Source organism: Dasypus novemcinctus, chromosome 18 (assembly GCF_030445035.2).
Source record: "Dasypus novemcinctus isolate mDasNov1 chromosome 18, mDasNov1.1.hap2, whole genome shotgun sequence".
Lineage (NCBI taxonomy): Eukaryota > Metazoa > Chordata > Mammalia > Cingulata > Dasypodidae > Dasypus > Dasypus novemcinctus.
The window spans coordinates 68472084-68492688 of NC_080690.1; the positions used below are offsets into that span (position 1 = coordinate 68472084).

At 61.5% G+C, this 20605-nt stretch overlaps 1 protein-coding gene across 1 annotated transcript in view; it reads left to right on the top strand.

Annotated features, from left to right (window-relative positions):
• Positions 1–12495, top strand: part of BICRA (BRD4 interacting chromatin remodeling complex associated protein) — an 86182-nt gene extending 73687 nt beyond the window's left edge. Inside the window, 11 exon segments of the mRNA XM_058280498.2 lie at positions 5291–5905; positions 6022–6202; positions 6467–6573; positions 7389–7450; positions 8710–8858; positions 8988–9082; positions 9265–9367; positions 11290–11456; positions 11458–11896; positions 11899–12256; positions 12258–12495. Coding sequence (XP_058136481.1) covers positions 5291–5905; positions 6022–6202; positions 6467–6573; positions 7389–7450; positions 8710–8858; positions 8988–9082; positions 9265–9367; positions 11290–11456; positions 11458–11896; positions 11899–12256; positions 12258–12348 — 2367 coding nt within the window. The 3' untranslated portion in view covers positions 12349–12495.
• The last annotated feature ends 8110 nt before the right edge of the window (positions 12496–20605 follow it).

Here is a 20605-nt window from a genome sequence, read left to right on the forward strand (position 1 = left end):
CTGGTTGTCTGTTCTTGGTGTCTATTTGTTGCGTCTTGTTTCTTTGTCCGCTTCTGTTGTCGTCAGCGGCACAGGAAGTGTGGGCGGCGCCATTCCTGGGCAGGCTGCTCTTTCTTTTCATGCTGGGCGGCTCTCCTCACGGGCGCACTCCTTGCGCGTGGGGCTCCCCCACGCGGGGGACACCCTTGCGTGGCACGGCACTCCTTGCGCGCATCAGCACTGCGCATGGCCAGCTCCACACGGGTCGAGAAGGCCCGGGGTTTGAACCGCGGACCTCCCATATGGTAGACGGACGCCCTAACCACTGGGCCAAAGTCCGTTTCCCAGGACCATTTTTTTAAGTCTGATGTCCTGGGTCTGATGTTCCTTATTGGTGGTTTTGTTTTAAGATTTATTTATTTACTTATTTTTCCCCCTTCCCCTCCTCCTGTCCTGTTTGTTTTTGCTGTCTGTGTTGTCTTCTCATTTTCTCTCCTCTAGGATTCACCAGGATTCGATCCTGGAGATCCCTGATGTAGAGAGAGGTTCCCTGTCAATTGCACCACCTGGGTTTTGTTTTTTGTTTTTAAAGATTTATTTTTTATTTATTTATCTTTTATTTATCTCCCCTTAGCCCCCCCCCCCCCCCAGTTGTCTGCTCTCTGTGTCCATTTGCTGTGTTCTTCTGTGACCACTTCTTTCCTTATCAGCAGCACCGGGAATCTTTGTTTCTTTTTGTTACATCATCTTGTGTCAGCTCTCCATGTGTGCAGTGCCATTCCTGGGCAGGCTGCACTTTCTTTCACGCTGAGCGGCTCTCCTTACAGGGCACGCTCCTTGTGCATGGGGCTCCCCTATGCAGGGGACACCCTGGCATGGCACAGCATTCCTTGCCCACATTAGCACTGCGCGTGGGCCAGCTGCACACAGGTCAAGGAGGCCCCGGGTATGAACCGCGGACCTCCCATCTGGTAAGCAGACGCACTATCCATTGGGGCCAAGTCTGCTTCCCACCACCTCAGTTTTGGTCTCTGCTGTGCTTCACCTTGACTCTCCCCTCCTTGTCTCTCTTTTTGTCACGTCATCATCCTGCTCTGTGACTCACTTGCGCAGGCACTGGCTCACCGTGTGGGCACGCTTTTTCTTCTTCTTTTTTACCAGGAGGCCTCAGGGATCGAACCTGGTCCTCCCACATGGTAGGCGGAAGCTCCATCACTTGAGCCACATCTGCTTCCCTATTGGTATTTTTTTTTGTTTTTTTAAAGATTTATTTATTTATTTCTCTCCCCTCCACCCCCTCCACCCTGCTTGTCTATTCTCTGTGTCTATTTGCTGAGTCTTCTTTTTTGTCTGCTTCTGTTGTCAGCGGCATGGGAATCTGTTTCTTTTTGTTGCATTATCTTGCTGCGTCAGCTCTCCGTGTGGGCGGCGCCATTCCTGGGCAGGCTGCACTTTCTTTCGCGCTGGGCAGCTCTCCTTACGGGGCGCACTCCTTGCGCTTGGGGCTCCCCTGCGCAGGGGACACCCCTGTGTGGCAGGGCACTCCTTGCGCGCATCAGCACTGCGCATGGGCCAGCTGCACACGGGTCAAGGAGGCCCGGGGTTTGAACCGCGGACCCCCCATATGGTGGACAGACGCACTAACCACTGGGCCAAGTCCACCACCTATTGGTGTTTTTTTAATGCTTTAATCTCCTTTGTCCAGGCCACCATCTCCTGTCTCTTTGTATGTTTTGTAACCTTTTGTTGAAACCTGGACATTTTGATATTTTAGTGTGTTGCCTCTGGAATTTAAACTCTGAAGCATCTGTTCCATCCAGCTAGTGTTAGGACAGAGCTTTCCTTGAATGCCAGGAGCTAAAAAAAAAAAAAAAAGGATAAACAGGAAAACACCTTTCTCAGTCTTTGGGGCTTGACCTGTGGCCCTGCTCTCCTTGCATACAATGAGTTTGGAGAATTGCTTGAGTCCAAAGCACTGGGGCTGCCCTCATCCTTTCTGCACATGCATCTGGTCTTGGGGTCCTAGGAATTCCCCCTTTACACAATTCCAAATGTCTTCTCTTACCTAGGAAACAGTTTCCTTGTGGTTCTGGGCACTGCACTGTATGTCCCACAGCCAGCAATCCCTTGCCCCAGACAGCCACTTGACCTCTTTCCCACGTTCTGTAGGAGAGCTTGGTGAGCCGCCTCCTATGTGCAGCACAGGTTCTGGGACATCGACTTCCTCAGGCCACCACCAGACAGACTGGGCCAGATAGCCATGCCCCAGTGTGTGCATGAGGGTCACTCTGCCCCCTCCAGACCCAGGACCAGGGCTCTGAGCTAGTGAGGCCACGCTGGGGGCAGGACCAGCCAGGTGCCCCAAGAGCCTATGCTTTTAAGAAGCCTTTTCTTGATTTGGTGCTTTCCCTGGTGCTGCAATCCTTTATTTGTTTTCGGGATCTTTGAGCAAGATGTTGCTGTCAGTTCTTGCTGGTTGGTCAGTGCCTCTTGAGGGACAGAGCCCTGAAGCATCTCAACCTGCCATCTTGATAGGGGCCTTTGCCACCACAGGGTGATTTTGGTTTGTATTTCTGTTACGAATGGGGTTGAGCATTTCCTGAAATGCTTGAGCCTTTTTTGTCTCCTTTTCTGTGCACTGTCTGATCATATCTTTTATCCCTTTTTCTTACAAGTTGTTATTCTTAGTGATTTCTAGAGGCTCTTTATATATTACAGAGGTGAACTCTTTGTGGTTTGAGTTGCTTTATCTCACAGTTCCCAAGGATCAGGAATCGGGGAACAGCTTGGCTGGGTGCTTCTGCTTTGGGATCTCTAAAGAGGTTATAGTCAAGATGTCAGCCAGGCTTGCAGCCATCTGAAGGCTTGACTGGCCAGAGGATCTGCTTTCACGCTCACTCGTGGCTGTTGGCAGGAGGCTTCTGTTCCTCCCTGCCTGGGTCTCTCCAAAGGGCAGTTCACAAGATCCTTCAGTTGTCTTCCCCCAAAGAGAATGATCCAGTAGAGAGCGAGGGAGAGAGTAGCCAGGATGGAAGCTGCCACAGTCTTTTTTATAACCTAAGATTGGAAGTGACCTGTGATCTCTACTGTACTAGCCCTGGTACAGTGTAGGAGGGGACTGACTACCAGTGAGGGTGTGAACGCCAGGAGGCCTGGTAGCTGGGCGCCATCTTGAGGGCTGCCTGGGCGCCATCTTGGAGGCTGGCTGCCACACCAGGTTTACCCGTTGTAAACATCTTGCTCTATTTGCTTCATCATTCTCTCTCTAAATATATATACACATTCTTTTTTATTTTTCTGGGTCATTTTATTTTTCTGTGTCCCTTTAACCCTTAGTATTTCGGCCCTTGAGAATCGCCCCCCCAGTTGTCTGTTGTTTGTGTCCATTCACTGTGTATTCTTCTGTGTCCACTTGTATTCTTGTCAGCGGCATCCGTGTCTTGGTTTTTTTGTTTGTTTGTTTTTCAGGTTTGTTTATTTATTTATTTCTCTCCCCTTCCTCCCCCCACCCCGGTTGTCTGTTCTCTGTGTCTGTTTGCTGTGTCGTCTTCTTTGTCCGCTTCTGTTGTCAGCAGCGCAGGAATCTGTGTCTCTTTTTGTTGCGTCATCTTGTTGTGTCAGCTCTCCGTGTGTGCGGCACCATTCCTGGGCAGACTGCACTTTCTTTCGCCCTGGGCGACTCTCCTTATGGGGTGCACTCCTTGCATGGGGCTCCCTACGCGGGGGACACCCCTGCGTGGCAGGGCACTCCTTGCACGCATCAGCACTGCGCATGGGCCAGCTCCACACGGGTCAAGGAGGCCCGGGGTTTGAACCGTGGACCTCCCATGTGGTAGACAGACACCCTAACCACTGGGCCAAGCCCGCTTCCCCGTGTCTTGTTTCGTTGTGTCATCTTTCTGCGTCAGCTCTCTATGTGTGTGGTGCCATTTCTGGGTAGGCTGCACTTTTTTTGCACTGGGCGGCTCTCCTTACGGGACGCAGTCCTTGTGCATGGGGCTCCCCTATGTGGGGACACCCCTGCATGGCACGGCACTCCTTGCACGCATCAGCACTGCCCATTGGCGAGCTCCACATGAGTCAGGAGGCCCTGGGTTTGAACCTTGGACCTCCCATGTGGTAAGCGGATGCCCTAGCCATTGGGCCAAATCTGCTTCCCAAGATATTCTCTTTTTTAACCTAAGCAGTTCTCAAATGCAGAACCTTTAGCACTGACACAATTCTGTTATCTAACCCACAGTCCATATTCCAGTCTCACCAGTTGTTCATGGATATGCACTTTCTTTCCTGTCTCTGATCTAGGGCTGCCTTGCCAGCCGTATCTCTCCCCCTTGGAAACCTGTCCTCGGGTGATGAGGGCAGCCCTCTTTCTCCTCACTCACTCGGCTCCTGCCCTGCTCTGGGCCATCAGCCTTCCCTTTTTATGTCATGTGGCCACTTCCACAACGGCCATCCTTGATACTGTTCCCCAGAATATTCCTCCATCAGGTCGCAGAGGAGGAATTACCAGGTCAAAGCTCATGGCCCTTCCCAAGTCCCCAGGCCACACCGCCTGCCAGAGGGGCAAACATCCACAGGCCCACCGGCCACACGCCACAGCCCCCGTGTCTCCTTGGCGGTGCCAGGCCTTTGCGATGTGTGGCTGTGAACCCAGCCCTCCCCACCAGTCCAGACCTTATCCTCCGCTCCTCGGGGACCCCCAGTGTCCGCACGCCCTCTGGCCATCGTGTCTTTTCCTTGAGTTAGCTGACAGGCAGGCGGGGGCTGGCTGCTGGACGCTGCCCCCGCCCAGCCCCTTCCTGCCCCCTGGCTGCTGCACTCGCCACTCCCTGACCCTCCTGCCCTCACGCTGGCCAGCTGGTGGGTGCCCCTGCTGCCGCTGCCGCCGCTGCTGCTTCCTCCGCTGCTGCCCCCCACCCCTGCAGGCCTCACCTTATCTGGGAGGACTGGGGAGAAGGAGTGGCTGGTGGGGAGGGCACAGAAGGGGGGACGTAAGATCAGAGGGCAGGGAAATGTGGAGGAGACAGGGTGGGGGGACAGGCGAGGGCTGTGGGGGGACGAGAGGGGGTAAGGTGGCAGATAGGTGGAGGGGATGGGGTAGGAGGACAAAGTGGGAGGCAATGTGGTGGGGGGCTGGCCAGGGAGATGTGGGCGGGATATGCGTGGGGGAGCTGAGAAGTGAGAGGAGGGAAGGATGGGGGTCCTTTCTCCCAGGATGGGGGGGCTGGGGCAGGGGTCCCCAGGGCCCTGGGGCTGTGGGAGCCCAGGTTGGTTCTGACCCCGCCCCCTCCCTCTCACTCCCCCCGCCCAGATCCCGGCGGCGGCTCCGCTGAAGGGCCCAGGCCCCTCCTCGTCCCCGTCACTACCTCACCAGGCCCCTCTGGGGGACAGCCCCCACCTGCCCTCCCCACACCCCGCCCGGCCCCCCTCCAGACCCCCTTCCCGGCCCCACTCCCGCCCGCCCTCCCAGCCCCAGAGCTTGTCCCGCCCGCCCTCCGAGCCCCCCCTGCACCCTTGCCCCCTGCCCCAGCCCCCCCCTACGCTGCCCGGCATCTTCGTCATCCAGAACCAGCTGGGTGTCCCCCCTCCTGCCAGCACCCCAGCCCCCACTGCTTCCGGCACGTCCCAGCCCCCTCTGCGCCCCCCAGCCCAGGCCCCCGAGGGGCCCCTGCCCCCAGCCCCCGCCTCCACCGTCGTGGCCTCCCCGGAGACTTCCACCAAGCTGCCGGCCCCTGCGCCCCCCGACTTCCCGCTCCAGTTCCCGCCCGGCCAGGGGCCCCACAAGCTCCCCACCCCCCCGCCGACCCTCCACCTGGTCCCCGAGCCCGCAGCGCCCCCCCCACCGCCTCCTCGGACCTTCCAGATGGTGACCGCCCCCTTCCCGGCGCTGCCCCAGCCGAAGGCTCTTCTCGAGAGATTCCACCAGGTAATGGGAGGCAGGGACTGGCCGAGCGCCCCCCCACACAGCCTGCCCCCCAGGCCTGAGCCCTCCCGCCGCCTGGCTCTGTGCACCCCCACCCTCAACCGCCCTCCCCTCCGCAGGTGCCGTCCGGAATCATTCTCCAGAGCAAGGCCGGGGGCGCCCCCGCCGCCCCGCAGACCTCCGCCAGCCTGGGGCCCCTGGCCAGCCCCGCGGCCCCCGTGCTGGTCAGCGGGCAGGCCCCATCCGGGACCCCTGCCACCCCCGGCCACCCCCCTGCCCCGGCACCCATGGCCACTGCAGGTAGGGGAGAGGTCGCCCTGCAGGAGGCAGAGGGGCCCGAGGGTGGGTGGGAGGGCGGGCTGGGCCAGAGCCCGGTGAGCGGGAGCCCGGGGGGCCGCCAGACCCACGGGCCAGAGGGGGTGGAGGCATCGCGCTGTCTCCCAGCTCGGGGGCCGCTCCAGGTGCAGAGCAGCCGCCACCAGCACGTGACCAGGAGGGGATGGGAGGCAGAGCCAGGCTGGCGTGTGAAGGGGTCTTCATGCCCGCCCCCCCACCCCACCCCAGGCCTCCCGCCTCTGCTTCCTGCCGAGGGCAAAGCCTTTGCCAGCAACCTCCCGCCCCTGAGCGCGGCCAAGGCCGCCCCTCCCGGGCCCAAGTCCTCCGGGCTGCAGGTAAGAGCCCCGAGCAGGGGGGAGGCCGGGGAGCCGGGGAGCGGGGCCGGCGGGGCCAGGAGGCAGGGACGGGCAAGGCGAGATGCCTGGGGGGGCACGGAGGGCGAGGCAGCAGCCAGCAGGCCAGGCAGTCACTGGGCGGGGGAGCGGGGCAGAGTGAGGTCCACGAGGTACGGAGGGGATAGGCCTAGACTCCAGGCAGAGGGGCCGGGGTGGGGCCCTGAGGGGCGTGAGGTCAGGACGGCGGACAGAGACTGCGGGGGAGACTGAAGAGAGACCACCTGTCCGAGCCGGGGCACTGCAAGGGCAGGAAGAGCACGGCCGAGAAGGCAGGACGGGGCTGAGCATGGCGCTCTGAGGGGCCGGGCCGCCGGGTGGGCAGCGGCAGCGCCTGAGAGACGGGGCAGGCTCAGGGATAGGGCGCAGAGGCGAGACCTGCTCGAGGCCGTGAGGGAAGCCTGGAGGTGAGAGGGAAATCCAGCCTCAGGTGGGGGCGAAAGGGGGCACGCAGGGGCAGGGAGGGAGGCGATGCCGGAGGAGACCGCAGCCACCCGAGGAGAGGGAGGCACCCAAGAGGCCGAGCCTGGCGAGGCAGTGCGGGCCCTGGAGGAGGGACCTTGGGCCTGTCACCCCCTCCCCAGGCCACCAGCCTGGAGACCCCGGTCTTCCCTGCAGGTTGAGTATGATGGGCAGGGGCCCCCACAGCTGGGCGAGGGGCCCCGCCAGCCCCCCGTCCCGTCTTTGTCCCTGGAGGAAGGGAGTCGCGCTGAGGGAAGGCCTCCTGCGCTCAGCCCTCACGCCTCTCTCCTCCCCAGCATGAGAGCAAGCTGAGCAGCCTGAGGAAGGCGCCCGCGCTGCAGCCCAGCAAGGAGGCCTGGTGAGTGGCCGCCAGGCTCGGGCCCTGCCTTCCCAGGGTCTGGGAGGGGCACGCGCACCGCCCTGCAGAGGTGGGCTCGGCAGACCTGGGTTCAAAGCCCCGCGCCGCCTCCTGCTGGCCTTGCGGTCCGGGACAGTGGCGCTCCCTCACAGGGCCCTAGCTGCCACCTTTGGAGGGTGGGGTGGTGATGGCAGTGGCGGCGGGCTGGGGGAGGCGAGGGTCTGCCAAGACTAGATTCAGAACTTTGGTGGCCCCGCTGGGATGCTGCCCTCAGGAGGCTGGGGCCTGTTGGTGCCATTTCCACTGGACGGGTTGGCAGGGGGGTGGCAGAATGGACCTCGCATATGGAGAGGTGGCTCCCTCTTGGGTAGGTGGGGATGGAGGGGTGTGTGGGTGTCTGGGAGAATGAGGGGTGCATGTGTGGGTGGCTGGGTGTTTGGTTGGAGGAATGGGCTGGTGGGGAGGCCAGTGCGCGAGGCGAGGAATGCATGGGGTTTCTGTGGGTGGGTTGGTGTTGGGGTGTGTGGCTCGGCTGGTGTCTAGGGGGGTGGCTGGGTGTTTGGGTGGATGAATGGATTGGGGTCTGGGTGGACGGATGGGTGGTTAGATGGCTGGGTGTGGACTCACGGCTGGTAAAAGGTGCTGCGCGCGGCCCGCTCCCCCACCTCTGCCCTCCTTCCACACCAGTGGGTGCGCAGCAGGCCCTCCCTGCCCAGCCCTGCGCTGGACGCTGCCGCCTCAGAGCAAACAGGAAGGCCCAGGCTTCTGCCTGGCCCGCGGGGGCACGGGGCTGCTGGTCTTCGGCGAGGTGGAGACGGGTGGGTGTGGTGGCCACGGGTGGCACCGCGGGAAGTGGTGTGGTGGCCCAGCAGCCAGGGCAGGACGGGAGCCTCCCGGGGCACCGCCCCGCCCCTCCTCCTTGCGCCCAAGGAGCTGGGACAGGCTGACCCCAGGTGGCGGGAGACAGTAGGGCGCGGAGGCTGGTTTCAGGCTCTGGAGCCTCCCTCCCAGGGCTGCCCCTTCCTCGGATTTCGCGCTGAGCAGCTTCGCTTCCAGCCTCAGCGACCCCCTGTGTGCAGTGGGGAAAGGAGCAGAACCCACTTCCTTCGTTGGTTTGCCAGGGATTCCGTGAAAGTAAACCAGTGCATTTAGAGCCGGTTAACACCAGCCTTCGCTTTTCTTTCCCGCCGCGGCCCTTGGCCGCGTGTCCCCACGTCCCGGCCTCACGGGCCACTGTGCTCTCTGCGCCCTGCCCCCAGTTTCCTGGAGCATTTGCACAGACATCAGGGCGCCGTCCTGCACCCCGACTACAAGACGGCCTTCCCCTCCTTCGAGGACGCCCTGCACCGCCTCCTGCCCTACCACGTCTACCAGGGCGCCCTCCCTTCCCCCGGCGACTACCACAAAGGTGAGCCCCAGGCCCTGCGCTCATCCGCCCGAGTGGGGGGTGCCGGATGCTCTTCCGCAGAGTGGGCACGCCGTGCCCCCGCCGCCGCGCTGCGCGGGCGGCCTCTGGACCTCTCCTCTTCCTCCGCAGTGGACGAGGAGTTCGAGACGGTCTCCACGCAGCTGCTGAAGCGCACCCAGGCCATGCTCAACAAGTACCGCCTCCTGCTCCTGGAGGAGTCCCGGGTACCGGCCGTCCCCCTCCGCTGGTTCCCCTCGCCCTCCCTGAGCAGGGGGCCCCCGCTGGGAAGCGCGGGCCGGGGCGGGTGGTCAGATCGTAAGAAGGACGCTCGGGGTCTCCGCCCTCTGTGCCGGAGGCTGCGGGCTTCCCCTTCCCTCCTCACCCGCTCCTCGCCCCTCCCCGCCAGAGAGTGAGCCCCTCGGCGGAAATGGTGATGATCGACCGGATGTTCATTCAGGAGGAGAAGACCACCCTGGCCTTGGACAAACAGCTGGCCAAGGAGAAGCCGGGTGAGAGGGGCGGGCAGGGAGCCGCCGCGCGCGCCCGCGTGCCCCCGCGCAGCCCCACAGCCGGCGCCGAGGCCTTGCGCGTCCACCACCAGGCGTCGCCCGAGCCCCGCCGGCCCGCGCCACCCCACGCCCACCTCCGCTGTCCCAGCGCCGCCAGTTCACCTTCTCCATTCGGAGATGGGAGGAGCTTTTCTGCGCCCCCAGGGAGACGAAGAGAGGTGCGCAGCGCAGGACTAGGGCGAGGCAAGCAAGAGCACTAGGACACAAATGTAAGGTGGCTCTGGGTCTCTGGTGGCCCTGCCAGGAGAGCCTCCTGCAGCTCCGTGCCTCAGCTGCCTCGCTCGCCTCACCCTAGTCTCGACTGCTGGGGAAGGTGCAGTCAGTGGAATCCAAGTTGCTAGTTGTTCCAGAACTTCCCAAAAGTCCTCACCCACATGTGGGTTGTTCTTTTTTTTAAAGATACATAGACCGTACAACATGTGGTTTTAACTCACATTTGATTTTAACTAACTGCAGTGCCTCCCTGGAGGAAAACGGAGGGCTTTCTTCCCTGCCAGACTCATCCTTGAACAGCAGGCCTTGATTTAAAAAAAACATTGTTAGGTACTTGGAGAAGTTGGCACTAGGGGGGTGAATGGTGAAAGAGAGGCAGGGGCCATGCTGAAATCTCAAGGTTGGACGGGTAGGATAGTGTGGTGGTTAGGGCACAGGCCACCTCCCACCTCTGCCACATAGTGGCTGCGTGACCTTGGGTGAGGTACTTGCCTTTCTGTGCCTCCATTTTCTCATCTGCAAGATGAGGACTGTGATACCAGTTTACAGCCCCTCGTCTGAAACCCTCGGGGTCAGATACGTTTTCAGAACCGTTTTGATTCTAGCAAGATATTGAGGTGCCTGGACTGTCTTTGGATTCGCTTCCAGTGGGCTCTGGGAGAACACTTTGTGACCAAAGACATAAATAATTCTGTAGCAAAACGAATAGATATCCAGAATAAGTGGGATAAATCAAGACCACAAATAACCTCATGGCATTTTAGATCAGATTTTGATATCAAATGAGAGACAAAAAAATTATTTTTAGAAAAGCACCGCCTGATGGTGCTTTGTGCAGTGGTGAAGGTGTTGTGTATCCACTCTGTCCCACACAGCAGCACTGGGCCTGGGGGACTCCTGTGTACGTGCAGGGCAGCCGCTCTGCCTGCCCCAAATGGAGTTCTTCTTTTATATACTCCATTTTCATTTTGTACAATATTTATTGTAACATTGCTGATGATAGCAAAAAAAAGGAAGGGAGCTGGTCCGGTTCAGTGGTTGAGCGCCTGCTTCCCATTTCAGAGGTCCTGGGTTTGATCTCCTGTACCTCCTGAAAAAAAGGAGGGGGGAGGTTTTCAGAAGTATCAGCAGTGGAAGGGTTGAATGAATAATGACACTCATGGCATGAAGGAATTTCATTTAAATATTAAGTTTGTGATTATGAATAAATTCGAATGCAATGAGAAATAGCTTATAATTCAACATTTGATCTCACAGGCCCTCGCACATAGTAAGAATGAAATATTTATTGGCTGAATACCTATGGAGTTAATTTTAAAAAGCAGGACATTAAGTTGCAAATTAATGATATTCCAACTGTAAAAATATGTAAAAGAAAAAAAACCTTTTTATATACACCCCAGTGTTTCCTCTGGTTGGGTAGGAGCTCTTTTATACTCTTTTAATTAACATAAATGTAAGTAGCCCCCTGTTGCTAGTGGCTACCAGACTGGGCAATGTGGGTTTAGAGTTGGGGGAACATGGAACTGCTGACAGGGGCTGCGCCTAACAGCGCGTCCTGAGAATTGGCCGAGTCGCCCGCGGGGTCTCCAGGAGGCGCTCGGTCCTGACGCAGTGGGTTTTCTCTGCCCCCACCCCCGCCTCTGCAGACGAGTACGTGTCTTCCTCCCGCTCGCTCAGCCTCCCCGTCGCGGCCTCTTCCGAGGGACACCGGCTTCCCGGCCACGGCCACGGCCACGGCCCGCCCTCGTCCGCGGCGTCCGGGGCCGCAGCCCCGCCCCCTCCGCACCTGCCCACCAAGCTGGTGATCCGGCACGGGGGGCGCGGGCGGCTCCCCGTCGGTGACCTGGGCGCGGGCGTCCTCCTCCGCCCTGTCCTCGTCGTCCTCCGCCGCCTCGTCCCTGGACGCGGACGAGGACGGCCCGATGCCCTCGCGGAACCGCCCGCCCATCAAGACGTACGAGGCGCGCAGCCGCATCGGCCTCAAGCTCAAGATCAAGCAGGAGGCGGGGCTCAGCAAGGTCGTGCACAACACCGCCCTGGACCCCGTGCACCAGCCGCCGCCGCCCGCCGCGCCGCCGGCGGCCGAGCCCCCGCCCCGGCCCGCGCCGCCGCCGCCCGCCGCCGGCCAGATGAACGGCACCGTGGACCACCCGCCGCCCGCCGCCCGCCAGCCGCCCGCGCCGCCGCCGCACTGCCCGCGCCTGCCGCTGCGCAAGACCTACCGCGAGAACGTGGAGGCGCCGGGCGGCGCGCGGGCGCGGCGCGGGCCCGGGGCGCCAGCCCCGCGCCGCCCTCCAAGGTGGACGAGGCCACCAGCGGGCTCATCCGCGAGCTGGCGGCCGTGGAGGACGAGCTGTACCAGCGCATGCTCAAGGGCGCCGCGGCCGAGCCCGCGGGCGGCGCGGGGGCCGGCGAGCCCGCCTGGGAGGAGCCGGCGCTGCCGCCCGCCAAGCGGCGCAAGTCCGAGTCGCCCGACGTGGACCAGGCCAGCTTCTCCAGCGACAGCCCGCAGGACGACACCCTCACCGAGCACCTGCAGAGCGCCATCGACAGCATCCTGAACCTCCAGCAGGCCCCCGGCCGGCCGCCCGCGCCCCCCTACCCGCACGCCGCGGGCCCCGCCCGCCACGCCCCTGCACAGGCCCGAGGCCTTCCCGCCCTCCAGCCACAACGGCGGCCTCGGGCCCAGGACGTTGAACAGATAACACCGGGCGCCTCCCGGGGGCGCGAGCCCGAGCCCCGACCGTTCCTCTTGCCTAAGTTATTTGAGTCACAGAGGCCTCCTCGCCCGCCGCCCGCCTCGGCCCCGCGGGGGCGTGGGCGGCGGGCCGCGTCCCGCAGAAGGAGGGGCTGATCCTGGTGTGTCATTTCTCTGTCCTTTCCCACCTCCCGCCACACCCGCGCCTCCGTCTGGGGGACACGTGTGTGCGTGCCGGACCCGGGGGCACGCGGCGTGTTCGCACTGCGCACGTGTGTCCGTCCAGGGCCCGGGTCTTTGCGGGCTTCACGGATCCATGGGGGGGCGGCGCTTGGAGGCTCCTTCGGGGACCAGCCCGCCCCACCCCACCCCCACCGCCCCCCCACAGGCGGACAAAGGAAGCGCAGAGCGGGGCGCCTCGAGCCCGGCCCCGTGTCGCGTCGGTGTGTGTGCGTAGCCGACTCCGAGTCCAGTGTCTTCCCGTGTGTGTGCGCGACTGAGCGAGAGAGCGTGAACCCCCACATCTCGATCGAGCCCCGCGCGCCTCCCGAACAAGGAACCGGGTCCCTCGCGCCCTCCCCAGCCAGTCTTCCCTCTCGTTCTTCCTGCCTCCAGCCGCCCGCGCCAGATTTCAAAGTCTCCGGAGACAAAACTAGTACTGTAAGATAAATTTTTTTGTACTGTATTTATTGTGTATAACGATTTTTTTAAAGGAGAATTCTGTACATTTAGAACTCTTGTAAATTAAAAAAACAATCCTTTTTTTTAAAACTGTACTGATGGCCCCTGTGCCCCATTGTTTTGGGGTCTGCGGGCGGGAGGGTGTTTGGGCCTGTGGTCGTTGGCTCTAAACCCGGGTGGGAAGGAAGTGATCAGGGCTTTTCACACGTGCATTTACTGAGCACCTACTAGGTGCCAGGCCCTGTTCCTGGCATGTGAGCGAGGCAGAGGAAGAGTCCCCGCCGGGGGAGCTGGCCAAGTGCAGGAGGCAGTAAGCAGCAGCACCACAAACGCGCTGTTCCAGGTGTGGTGAGTCCTAGGAAGGGAAAGCAGGGTGAGCGAGGGACGGGGCAGGTGCTCGCCAGGACGCCTGTGTGCGAGCTAGGAAACAGCCCTTCTCCTGGGCCCAGAGCGTGGAGAACAGTCCTTCCTCTCCAACTAGTGCAGTGAACAACCTGCCCGCCTGCACAGGAAGGCCCCTGGGTCAGGTGGCAAGGGAAGGCCCGCCCTGCGGAGGTGACATCTTAGCAGAGACGTGCATGAAATGCGGGGCGCCGCAGGGATACCGGAGAGAAGAGCGCCCAAGCCTGAGGGAGCGGCCAAGCCTGAGGGAGCGGCCGGGGCAGAGGTCCTGAGGCAAGGGCAGGCCTGGCAGGTTCGGGGCTAGCCAGGCCAGTAAGGCTGGATTCAAATGAAAGAAGTCGAGGCCAGAGAAGGAATAGGGGCAGCTTGCAGGGTGCTGCGGCCACGGCGGAGCGGCTTTCGGTGGGCAGCGGCCTCGCCAGGGTCAGAGCAGAGGGGGCGGGAGCGGCCGGCTGGTGTGCTCTCTGGCGCCCTCTGGCGGCCGGTGGGGGGACAGACAGGCAGAAACCGAACCCAGCAGAGGCCTGTCGGGTGGTCCAGGTGGGCGGGGGGCGGCTCCACCGGGGCGATGCGCGCCCTGTTCACTGCAGGCATCCGTGGGTGGAAGGCTGATACGGGGGGTCTCCCAAGGATGGACCCTCCCCCTTCCGGCGCTCGACCCTCGTTCCCCCAATGTGTGAAATGAAGCGCTGTGGCCCTCGTAAGCACCCGCAAAGCTCCAGGCTCTCCCGGGGACCCCCTGTGTGACCGCGTACCCTGGATCCCCAGGGCCTCGGGACTGGAAGGGCGGCTGCAGCCGGCGTGGGGGGAGCAGCGGGGACCAGTGTTTCGGCAAGGCTTGCCCCTGCCCTGCGCCAGCCCTTCACCTGTGGTGGCCCCCCGCGTGGGAAGCCGACAGCGCCCCCTGCAGGTGGGGCAGCCGAGGCCAGCGAGCGGCAGGAGGCGCCGGGCTGGGCTCCCGCCGCGCCGGGCTGCCGGCCTCTCCTCTCACCTGGGCACACCTTGCCTCTCGGGGGCTGAGAGCGCTGCCAGGGCTTTTCAAGCAAGCCTGGAGGGATCAAAAGCCTCCTGGCCCCGGCGGAGGGGACCAAAACCGAGCTGGGCTCCTCTCGATTCAGACTGACCAGGCCCTTGGATACCGGCTCCAAGACCCCAGCGGCATCTCAGTGGGTGTCTGTGGGATGCCCCTGCACAGCGGTGCCACTTGGACGAGACGGAGCCCCAGAACAGTGGGCTCGGGGGCCAGGGCACCTCGAGCCCAGACCCCGTCCACTTCACGCCCAGGCAGCGGCTGCCTTCTCCATCGGGTCCTTGACAGATGGAGAAAAGGGAGGGACATAGGAAATACAATTTTAAAGAAAGAGTGTGCCTTGGAGAGGGCCCCAGAGGCTCATGGTCCAGAACAGCCGGACGGCGCGATGAGACGGCAGCCCACTCAGGAAGTCCTTGGAGCTAATGTGAGGGAACATGGGAGCGTTGACAATAAATGCATGAAAGAACACCCACAGGATTACAAGGGGACCGTGACACTGAACACAGTCACCTGCATGCTGGAGAAAACGGTGGCACGGGCTGGGTGGCTAATGCCTCAGTAGAACCGGCAAGGGTCTCATCAGCCAGGACTGTGAACGGTCACTGGGAACCTCAGCAGCGACTGCGGTGCGATGAGAACATCTGTGATTCCCCCGGGGGACCGTGCCGCGGGTCCTGCCGGAGCGCCGGCGCCTTGTGGCTCACCTTCAGGGTTGAGGAAGTGCTGGTAGTCAGCCAGGTGGCGTTTTTTCCCTCCCCATCCGAATGCACAGACCCTCCCGGGGCAGCGGCAGGCGGCACAGTGCTGGGGCAGAGGTGGAAGCAGGGCCCCGGGGCCAGGGCGCCCGGCTCAGGCTCCACGCTCTTCCTCTCCTTTGGCAAAGCAGGACTCTGCCTCTCTCTACCTCAACTTCTCCCTCCAGGAAATGGGGTGATAACAGCGACGGGCCCTGCCCTCCTGGGGGAGGGGAGAGAGCTGAGCCCTGCAAGCTTTTAGAACACAGCCCGCCTCCGGCAACAAGCGTCGGTTACCCGCCTTCTAGATACCTTATTTTAAAATACACTGGGGGGAGGCAGGCGTGACTCATCTGATGGAGCTTCCACCTACCACATGGGAGGTCCAGGGTGCAAACCCAGGGCCTCCTGACCCGTGTGCTGAGCTGGCCCATGCACAGTGCCAGGCCACACAGGGGTGTCCCTGCATAGGGGAGCCCCACGTGCAAGGAGTGTGCGCCCCGCAAGGAGAGCTGCCCCCCGTGAAAAAAAAAAAAGTGCAGCCCTCCCAGGAGTGGCGCCGCACACACGGAGAGCTGACGCAGCAAGATGACACAACAAAGAGAGACACAGATTCCCATGTTGCCTGATGAGAATGCACGCGGAAACAGAACACACAGCAAATGGACAGAGAGAGCAGACAATGGGGGGGGGGGGGAGAAATAAAATAAATGTTAAAAAAATATATATATGGAAGCAGATGTGGCTCAAGTGATGGAGCTTCCACCTACCATATGGGAGGACGTGGGTTCGATCCCTGGGGCCTCCTGGTGGAAAAAAAAAGAAGAGAAAGCATGCCCGCGCAGCAAGCCAGTGCCCGCACGAGTGCCGCGCGAGTGTCCACGTGGTGAGCCAGTGCCCGTGCAAGCGAGTCCTGCAGCAAGATGATGACACATCAGAAGAGAGACAAGGGGAGAGTCAAGGCGAAGCGCAGCAGAGCCTGGGAACGGAGCGGCGCAACTGACGGGATCTCTCCTACGTCAGGGGTCCCCAGGATCGAATCCTGGTGAATCCTAGAGGAGAGAAAATGTGAAGAGAAGGCCACACAGACAGTAGAAACAGCAGGGTGGAGGGAGGGCGGGGGGGGGGGGAATAAATAAATCTTTTATACATATGTGTGTGTGTGTGACAGCTTTATTGAGATGTGGTCCATAAACCATACGCTTCACCCATTGAAAGTGCACGAAGCCGTGGTTTTTAGTGACTTCACCTCAGTCCGCTTGAGCTATTTTCAACGCCTCCAAAAGACTCTTCCGTACATGACGGCACTCAACCAGTTAAATGTTCACTGAGCGCCTAGGTGTTCCAGACCCGGCTCCAGGCACTGGAGATGCCACAGTGAACAGACCAGACAGAATCGCTGCCCTCGGGGCTGATGTTCGAGCAAGGGGAGATTAGAAAACCAGGCCAGGGGAGCGGATGTGGCGCAAGCAGTCGAGCGCCTGCTTCTCACATGGGAGGTCCTGGGTTCAGTTCCCAGTGCCTCCTAAAAACAAAACAAAAACAAGCAAATAAACTAAAAAAATCAGCACAGGGGAGCCGACGGGGCTCAGGGGTTGAGTGCGGACTTCCCGGGTTTATTCCCTGGCCCGGGCACCTCAGAAAACAACACAAATGAAAACAAGCCAAGTATACAGACCTTCCAGGGAGAGATGGGCTAAGAAGGAAAGGGAAGTCCGCGGCGGGCAGGCTGGGGGCAGCAGGGCGGGTCTCACCCGGCGGTGCCCGGGGCGCCACGCCCGTTTCACAGCTGGGGAATGCGCGAGGCCCAGCCCTCCCCTGGACCGCTCTCTCGCGTGCAGGTAGCAGGCCCGGGGGTCCACCAAGGCCCCCTGCACCTAAAGGCCCTGAGACAAAGCCGGCCCTGGCCGAGAAGCAGGCGCTGCCCGTCTGCAGCCTGGGCCCGGGGCAGGCGTGGCGCTAAGCGCCGAAGAAGCCCTCTGGGCCTTCCGAATTCACTCATCCGGGACTCAGTGTGTCCCTGGGAAAATGGGGGATGAACAACACCTACTTCGCAGGGCTATTGTGAAGATCCCACGGGATAATGCACGTCAAGAGCTTAGAGCATCAGGAAATGGACTTGGCCCAGTGGTTAGGGCGTCTGCCTACCACACGGGAGGTCCAGGGTTCAAACCCGGGGCCTCCTTGACCCGTGTGGAGCTGGCCCACGTGCAGTGCTGATGCGCGCAAGGAGTGCCCTGCCACACAGGGGTGTCCCCCGCGTAGGGGAGCCCCCATGCGCAGGGAGTGCTACCTGCAAAGGAGAGCTGCCCCGTGTGAAAAAAAAAAGCGCAGCCTGCCCGGGAGTGGCACCCGCACACACGGAGAGCGGAGGCAGCAAGATGACGCAACAAAAAAATTCTTGCCGCTGACAAGAATGGACACAGAAGAACACACGGCGAATGGACAAAGAGAGCAGACAACTTGGAGAGGGGGCTGGAAGGAGAGAGAGAAAAAAAAAAGAGCTTAGAGCATTGCCTGCACACGGCCAGCGCACGTTAAACGTCAGGGATTCGTTCAGTATCCAGGGACCCCCGGCACCGAGCTGAGCGGCTGAGGACACAGCCGGGAGCCACGCACGCTGCAATCCTCCTGCCTTCCTGCGGCTCCTGCTCCCGGGAGGGGGGGCAGACACACACACACTAGTGTAGAAGGAGTAGGGTGAGATAAGAGCTGCAGAGGAAAACGAAGCAGTGACAAGGGATAGCCGCGGAAGCTACATTGGACGGGGAGAGCACGGAGGACTTCCTTGAGGTGACACCGGAGCAGAGACCTGGAGGAGGGGAGGGCATGAGCCATGCAGATCCCTAGGAGGGTGGGGGGGGGGCGTTCCCTGGAGAGGGACCAGCCAGTGCAAAGGTCCTGATGCAAGAACCGTGCCTGTGTGTGTTTGAGGAACAGAGGAAGAGGCCTCTGTGGCTGGAGCTGAGTGGGGGAGAGGGAAAAGGTGGGAAAGGAAGGCAAAAAAGGAAATGGCTAGATTTTGCAGGGCCGTGGTGGGGAATTTGGCTTATACTTTGAGAGCTAAGGGAGCCAGAGAGAGTTGTGCAGAGGAGTTTCCTGAACTCACATAATTATTATTATTATTATTCCTACAATAATCAGGGAGATGCTGAAATTGAGAGAGGTGCAGGAGTGGCCCCAACGCACCCCAGTCCGCCAGTCGGAGGCGGAGGCTAAATTCCAACGCGGACTCGAAACCCAACGCTCTTACCTATCCAGCTCGCGAAGGCGCCCTCGCCAGTGCCCGCCAGGGGGGCGCCAGAGGCCGGGTGCCCCGTTTGGGGAGGGGGGGGCGCCTCGTCCCGCCCCCCCCCCCCCCACGCCCTTCCCTCCCCGCCTCCCCTCTGCCGGCCCCCACCCGGTTCATTCGGCTCCGGACGGGACCGCGAGCCTCGGCCGCTCCGCGGGCGCCTCGGATCCCAGCGGGACCGCCCCGCCAGCGCGCCCCGTCGGTGAAGTGCGTCCCCGGCCCGCGGCCGCCGCCTCGCGAACCCCTGCCGGCGGCGCCCCCCGAGCCCACCCTGGCCGGTCCCTGCTGGGCTGTAACGGGCTCCCCGGGCGCCCCCGGCCCTCCCGAACCTCCCCAATCTCTCCGGCACCCCCAGCCCCTTCCCATCTCCCCGGTCCACCTCCCCAGCCCCTCCCAGTCCCCCCATCTTCCCCAGTGCCCCCCCAGCCTGCTCCTATTCCCCCAGCCCCTCCCCATTCTCCTCTAGCCCCACAGTGCACCCCGTTTCCCTTCTCGCTCTCTTTCCTCTCCTCCAGCCTCTCCCACTCACCCCACCACCTCTCCCAGTCTCCCCCGTTCCCTCATCTCCCCCCCCCCACCCCCTCCTGGCCTCCCCCACACTCTCGGCCAGCCGGGGTCCCCTCCGTGGGGTCTGGCCCCTCTGCCACCCCCCACCTCCGCCTTACTTGGCCCCCTCCTGCCCACCCAGGCTTCACTCCCCACATGTCCCCAGACCCCTCCCTGCCTGGGACACTGCCCAGCCCCTCCCTCTGCCTGCTGCCGCACCCCTGCTCTGCCGCTGCTGCCCCTGTGGCCGCTCAGCCACTCCTTCCCTGATTCTTTTTTTTCAATTACGATTTTATGGGTTTTGACGATTTGATCTGCAGCTATTTTTGATGCTCAGGTCGTCCCAGCGTTCCTTCCAGCTGGGCCTCTGTCCTTGGGACACGTCCCTGTGATGGGCCCGCTGCTTCTTTCCCTGCCCCAGCCCTGGTGGATTCCATTTCTCCACCAAGCCCTGGTTTCTTCTAGTGGGAATGGTATCTGGACAGGACGATCTGACTAAACGCCGGTTCTTTGAAAAGAGCAGTAAAATCGATAGGTACCTAGCTAGCGTGCTCACAGGGGGAAAAAAGAAAAAGAAAAAAAAAAAAGAGAGCAAAGACGCAAATGACCAATCCCAGGCATAAAAGGACATCGCTACAGGTCCTACGGACAACGCCGGAACCGGCAGGGAATACCGAGGACACGGCTGGGCTCGGGGGGTGCAGGGCTCGGGGGGTGCCGGCTGCCGCTGGGTTCGCTCCCTGACCCTCGACCTGTGATGGGAGGCCAGGTCATGCTGGGAGACCCTGGTATCTTCCCGACCCTCCGTTTTCCTTGTCAGAAAAACTGAGGATGGGAATAGACTAGCCCATAGGATGGTGGTGAGGGCCAAGGGGAATCCACACCCCGAGCTTGAGGCAGTGTCCCAGCCTGCGCAGCGCCCCCTCGTTGTTCATCTCCGTCCCCCCTCGTGCCCCTGTGTCCAGCCACCCCCAGACCCTTCACAGGTCCCTGCACCTGAGGGCCTCTTGTCACCCCTGGACCTTTGCACGCGTCTTGCTCCCTTCTGCCGTCACGAGGCAGCTCAAAAGTCAGCCCTGCCCCAAGCCTGGCTGACCCTGCGGCCGACTGGCCAAGTCCACTGCCTGCCACTTCCCAGGGCATCCTGGACCGCCTGGTGCCAAAGCTGTCTCCCAGCGGGGGGGCCCGGGGCAGGTGGGGGCCTGGCCTCTGGTTCAACTTCTGGGTCTGTAGCTCCTGATGCTCCAGGTGATTTTGGTGAAAATGTGTCACACGTCAGAAGGGGGAAGGGAGGAAGACAAGAAGGAAGGAGTGAAGGAGTACCTTTCTCCATCCCTTGGTCCTCCACCATCTGTCCCCCTCCTTCAACCATCCCACCCTCAATCTCTTCCTTTTCCTGCTTCAGCCTCTCCACCCCTTCCTCCACCATGCTCTCTTCTTCCTCTAGCCATTCCTTATCAGCGCCCCGTCCTCCTCCAGCCCATTCCCCATCAGCCCCCGGCCTCCTCCGTCAGTTTCCCCATCAGCCCCGTCCTCTTCCATCAGTTTCCCCATCAGCCCCCGTCCTCCTCTATAT